This window comes from Fulmarus glacialis, unplaced genomic scaffold (genome assembly GCF_000690835.1).
Source record: "Fulmarus glacialis isolate BGI_N327 unplaced genomic scaffold, ASM69083v1 scaffold35788, whole genome shotgun sequence".
NCBI classification, from domain to species: Eukaryota; Metazoa; Chordata; class Aves; order Procellariiformes; family Procellariidae; genus Fulmarus; species Fulmarus glacialis.
The window spans coordinates 562-6,631 of record NW_009229513.1 but is presented as its reverse complement, the minus strand read 5'-3'; the positions used below and the strand labels follow the sequence as shown (position 1 = coordinate 6,631).

The following is a 6,070-nucleotide window of genomic DNA, read 5'->3' as shown; positions in this document are numbered from 1 at the left end:
GTGACCCTCTTTCAGAGCAGCTGCCAATATCTAAAGATAAAACAAGCAGTTTATACTACCTCAGCAATCATTCTGAAGGAATCCAAATGTGGTTTGTTTATCTAGCTCTCAAGAAATACTTCGGTCACCACTGAAATGTACCTGCTTCTACAGTAGGGTATACAATAAAACTGCCTGTAACTAAAACACTTGCACACTACAGTCTTAGGCAAGAAGTGATAATTTTGCAACACTAGAACACACTGACCCCATTAAGAACATCTGATTCTTAAACAGGCAAACATATAGGGTCTTAGTGATAACCACAGCTAGTCCCGGTTTTCTGCTTCATAAAACAGGCATCCCTTCAGTGCTAGGCTCAGTAATACTGTTCTCTCAAATCCAAGGCTACTAGCTCTCTTGACATGGAATCTAATGTTTAGGACAGAACTGTTTTCCTATCCTGGAAAAACAGATGAGCTTTGCATACTTCAGAAATTTATCCATGAAAACATGTAGAGGGAAGGGATCTTGAGACTGGAAAAATGGGCCAACAAGAATCTCATTAAGTTTAAAGGGAAATACAAAGTCCTGCAAATGGGGAGTAATAACCCCATGTACCAGCATAAGCTGGGGGTCAACTGGGGGCAAAACAGCTTAGCAGAAAAGAACCTGGGGGTCCTAGTGGGTGAGAAGTTGACTATGAGCTAGCAATATGTGCTTGCAGCAAAGAAAGTCTACTGGGCTGCCTTGGGAAAAGCATTGTTAACAGGTCAAGGGAAGTGATCCTTCTCCTCTACTCAGCCCTGTGAAATGCATCTGAGTACTGTGTCCAGTTCCAGGCTCCTACATGGACATACTGGGGTGAGCCCAGCAAAGGGTCCCAAGGGTGATTAAGGAATTGGAGAATTTTACATACTGGGAGAGCGCTGAGCACTGGGATTATTAAGGCTGGAGAAGAGAAGGCTCTGGGGGAGATCTTATCCATGTTCAAAGAACAGCCAGAATAACAGGATGGGGGGAGAAGGTGGTATAAAGAAGGCAGAGCCAGACACAAACTGATGCAGAGAAAATTCCATTTAAACACAAAAACCCCTTTTTTACTGTGAGGGTTGTTAAACACTGGGATAGACTATCCAGAAAGCCTGTGAAGTCTCCATCCTTTGAGATATTCAAAACCTGACTAGACACAGCCCTGAGCAACCTGGTCTGGTTGCCTTGAGCAGGGGAATTGAACTAGACAATCACCAAAGATCTCCCTTCCAACCTCAGCCATTCTGCAATTCCGTGTAGGGCAGTCTGAAGCCAAGTCCTCACTCTGACCTCATTCCCAAAAAGGAGACAACCCTTACCTTGCCACCCCCAATGCCCATGCCACAGTTATTGAGCTTGAGTTCCTGTAGGGTGTAGCATGCGGGGCTCTTCAGCAGTGCCTCAAAGCCACGCACACCGTCTGGCCCAAAAGCATTGTCACTCAGGTCCAGCTCCACCAGCTGGGCTCCAGCAGTGATGAGTGCATCCCCCAAAGAGATCTGTAAGGAAACAGATGGCAGGGTGGGAGGGAGGGAGTGGACTGACTTTTAGTGACAGCATCACTGCAGTGGCTAGGTATGACAGTGATGCTGCAAAAAATTTCCACTTTGAAGACATTCGGCAAAGCTGCATGGGGAAATAAAACTATACAGCTAAAGCCAGAGAATAAGTTGTGCAAATTAAGCTAAAAGTAACCATAAGACAGTTACCAAGAAGTTATCCCTTTAGGTCAAATACACATTTTTCAAAGTGAGTTTCCCCCTCTACACTGCTAAAAGAAATATTGTTTTCGTTCTGTTGAGTTTATCATGTTCTTGCTTCACAGGACTCAAGGCGGCGGGGAGCTTTGTAATGCTCTTGGAAGAGATGGCCATATGCTTTTATTTAGAAAGCTTAGTTTCCATTCTATCTATTGGATCATGAGGATGTTTTTCCCAGTGACAAGCTTCTTCATTAGCATGGACTTGCATTTGGCCTTTTATCAACTCTTCTCCACCTCATAAAGAAGGACTAAAAAAGAATCACTCACCTCTTCTGAGACACTTAGTGTTAACAGTGTAGAAAAAGATCAGCTCTGTGCTAAAAGACATACTCCCACAAAAAGCATGACAGGTGAGAAAAGAAGTTATATTAGTCAGAAGTCTCTGATCTAGTTTTTACTTACCAAAGCAGGAGGGATCTCAGACCTTAGTCTCCCTGTGAACATGTCACTCCAATGACACCTCTAAAATAAGAAACATACAGATAGAAACCATTAAAAATATTTAGGACAACACAGTTGTACAGAGGTTTATACATACAAGCTGCATCACATCACTGGGGACAGCTTAATACGGTCTGCCTTTCCTTGGGCTTGTCATTTGATTGTAATAAAGAGCTACGAGAACTAATGTTACAATTACTTCACTTGCAAGGACGTAAAGCCACTGAAATGCACATCGTAAATAACACTATACAAGAATTCTTGCTTGCATTCAAGCTGGAATTCTTTTCTGCTGAGAAAATTACCACAGGAAAAAGCAGCAGGAAACTGAAGGATACATTAGGAATGCAGATTTTACTAAGGTGTGGAGCTCAACGATCTGAACTTGCTTGAAAAGCCACACTTGGATGATTAACGTCAATCAATGTTTCATACTCTTCTCCTGCAAAGGACAGTGCCTCTAGCAGCACAACATCCTCCTAACATTAGGCTAGAACAGGAGTAGAGAAACACAGCTTGGACACGGAAAAAACTCCTAGTGCATTTCCTCTATTATTTCTTCCCTATTCAGGCATTCTCTGAAGACTCATTCTTCAGAAGATCTGATCATTCTCCAGAAGATATGACCCAGCTTTTCCATTAGAACTTAAGTTTGGTTGCCACAGTTCTTTGTTTACAGATGCTGCCTCTGCAGAGAGGCTCTTCCTTGCACAGCTTCCCAGCTTCAAGATTGGAAGCCTTCTGAACGGGAACAGTTAGGAATGCAGAAAGTGTTCCCATTATCCCAAAGTCCCCAAGTTCTGCCATATTTTCATATGGTTGTTCTTCCTACTGGAAGAACCACCAAGCAAGCTTTGGGGCTAACTCAAGGCAGGCTACTGCAAAAAGAGCATAGATAGGCCTTCAGTATTTCTACATTACTTTTTCCCCCCCAGCACCACCCACTTGAGGATCTCACCTTGAGTTCCGATTTCTTCTCCAAGGCTTTGGCAATGACTTTTGCTGCCTCCACACCCACTGTGTTGCCTTCCAGGCGCAATGCTTCCAGGCCATCAAATTCCTCAATTTGCTTGATCACTTCTTCAGCTGCAAAAAGCAGATGGTGTTGTTGGCCTTTTAACTATCATCTTAGGTACCATAGTAACACTCTGATGCAGCAATACGTGCTCAACAATACCCTTAGCAAAAACAGCTGAACATTATCTGAAAGAATCCTGAAACAGCGATGGGAACAGAGCTAAAGTATCAGGTCACTAGAGAGAACGTTATCCATTCCGGACCCTGCCTTTTCATAATCTATTTCTAGTTCTGTTCTCTGATAGCCATCTTCCTATTTGCAAAAGTAAATTTCCTTACTTCCTAAGTAAGATTCCTCTGCCATCCAGCACATGGTTTAGGAGCTAGAGTGCATGTGCCTATAAAGATGCACGGACTAAGCTAAAAGTTGATGGGAATCCGTGCCACATCAACAGGAAGAAGTTCCCACTGACTGGCAAAAGTAGATGCCTGTTTAGCAAACATGTCAGGGTGGAACAATTTAACTCTAGAGTGATCCTATAGGATGAGGAGACAGGAGCAGGCTGCAGACACTCTCCTGTCAATAGGCACTTATTATCATTCCCAAGCTCCAAAGCCTTTCCCCATAGTTCAGTGGCTTTACACTACTAAAACAGCATATAAAAAAGCATCACCTTTGGAATCAGTAAAAAAGGTGTGCACTATAGCAAATAGCCTCTCTGAAGAACATGCTGTTTCTTGGTGTGGCAGAAATGTTGATTTAAGAATATATACATATTCTCCAGGTATTTACTACATTAGCAGCCACTGCAAGACATTTTTAATTGGGAAACACACATGTACCAGCAAGAGAGATATTCCAGAAAAAAAAACCAAGAAGAGTCCGACAAGTTGGTCAGAATTTGGGAAGAAACTGAACTATTGCAGCGGACTAACATATCAGCTCATTCCTCTGTACAGGGCTTTGAAGCATCTACTTGTTCCAAGAGCTGTCATCCACTTGCTTACTGACTTCTAGTGCACAGTGACTGTCAAAAGCACTTGGAGAGAACACCAAGAAAACAAGAATTACACACTAGGGAGCCAAACCCCAATTCCGCCAGCTGTAGCACTGCCAGGGTGCCAGGTCAAAGCGGGGTACAAGAAGGGAAGGAAACATCTCTGCAAGAAGCAGCTGTAGCTGAACATCACAGCTAATATTATGACAACTTGTCCATGCAGGATTAGCAGGAGGTTTACCACAAGATTTTAGAATTTCAGGGAGACACTTCCCAAACACAAGGGTATTTTCTCTTACCATCTTCAGCTGTATTGAGTTTAAGGCTCTGGCCTTTGAAGCTCAACTGTCCACCACCCACTTTGGTTTTGGCAAGTGACTCCGCAAGCTTGGTGATGTCTTCTGATGCCATTTTTCTGCTTTTCCAAATGTTAAGAGCTGTCAATTAAAATAAATTGTCAACATTAAAAAAGCAAACTACAATACATAATCTGTATGAATAATCGTATTTATTTGAACACTAATGTGGTTTTTGTTCCCGAGATATCAAATTGAGTTTTCAGTGTCATTAGTGTTTTCCCCATAGCTTACTTATGGCAGCTAGGCTAGATTAATATTCCAAAGCCAACCAGTCAGATGGTGTTGATTCTTCCAATACTGATGAGACTTGGGTTTTGATGGAGTTGTTACACTTCATAAATAATCAGTAGCTAAAACTATGGATTAAGGCCACATTAAGACATTACTCTTTGCGCAACACTTTTACAATTAAAATGTAACATTCTTCTCTCCCCAAACCCCATCCTTTATTATACATGCTGCACATTTCCCCTGTTCTCCAAAGCAAGCTAGAATGAACACAACTGTTTTTCCTTTTCAGTGATATCCCCAGTAGTGCCCTTGTCAGCACAGTTCTAGAACCACCGAGTTGCTGAAAACATCACGTGTCTTGCATACAAAAATCTCTCTCTCAGGTTTGTGGGTTCTCTTTCCTTTGGGATGTCCCACACAGATTTATCACACACATTAAACAGGATGATCTTACACTGATGATGGATTAGCGAACATTTTGCTTTGAGGCACAAGTTTAAAGCTAGCTATGCCTAGTAGCATCTGCATACCATTATTTAATGAATATTAATCACTGCGTGAAGTAACTGGCCTCCATTCATTCAGCAAGATAAACTGAGCATGTTTCTTATTCTAGCACCTCCGCTGGGATAAAAGACTACACACAACTAGCGCTTAGAAGCAACATACTTATACAACAGACTTCTGCTGTCAGAAGGGATGAAGGTTCATTTCTACAACAGAAAACCGGTTCCCTTCCGTTCTTGTCTGACTTAGAAGTGGCCCCACACTCTTGCAGCTCTGAGCTCAACAGCGCTGGTTTTAAAACCCCCCTAAACAAAAGTACATGCATCATTTCCTCCCGATACGTAGCTGTGAAGCATTTGCCTTCAGCTTCCCCAGAGCACGGCTTCTCTTCAGCTTTCATTAACTTTAGTATTGTTTTTGGACACAGGGGGAGAAAAACATCCCCAAGGTTGATCAACATCACTTTTCTAAGATGACTGTCCTCTCAAGTAGGTGCTGCCAGTAGAAAGATGCTCGCATAACTTACTCCACCCCTACCAGGCCACACAGACACCAGACTGATGGACATTCCCAACCTCTGCCAATCCAACACCAAGAAGGAGGAAAGAGAGGACATCCTCCAATCCGCGAAGGCTTTACTAGACAGGAACAAAAGTTAGGATCCAAAGAAGTCAGTCTGTTCACCTAGTTCAATTATTAAATTTAATTTTAAATATCTCATCACCCTACTGTTTAAAAAAAGA

General features: G+C 42.5%; 1 protein-coding gene across 1 annotated transcript in view; it reads right to left on the bottom strand.

Moving 5' to 3' along the window:
- RANGAP1 (Ran GTPase activating protein 1) overlaps positions 1-4,663 on the bottom strand; it is an 18,841-nt gene extending 14,178 nt beyond the window's left edge. Inside the window, 5 exon segments of the mRNA XM_009583883.1 lie at positions 1-30; positions 1,332-1,511; positions 2,177-2,236; positions 3,174-3,301; positions 4,530-4,663. Coding sequence (XP_009582178.1) covers positions 1-30; positions 1,332-1,511; positions 2,177-2,236; positions 3,174-3,301; positions 4,530-4,641 — 510 coding nt within the window. The 5' untranslated portion in view covers positions 4,642-4,663.
- Between the last annotated feature and the right edge of the window lie 1,407 nt (positions 4,664-6,070).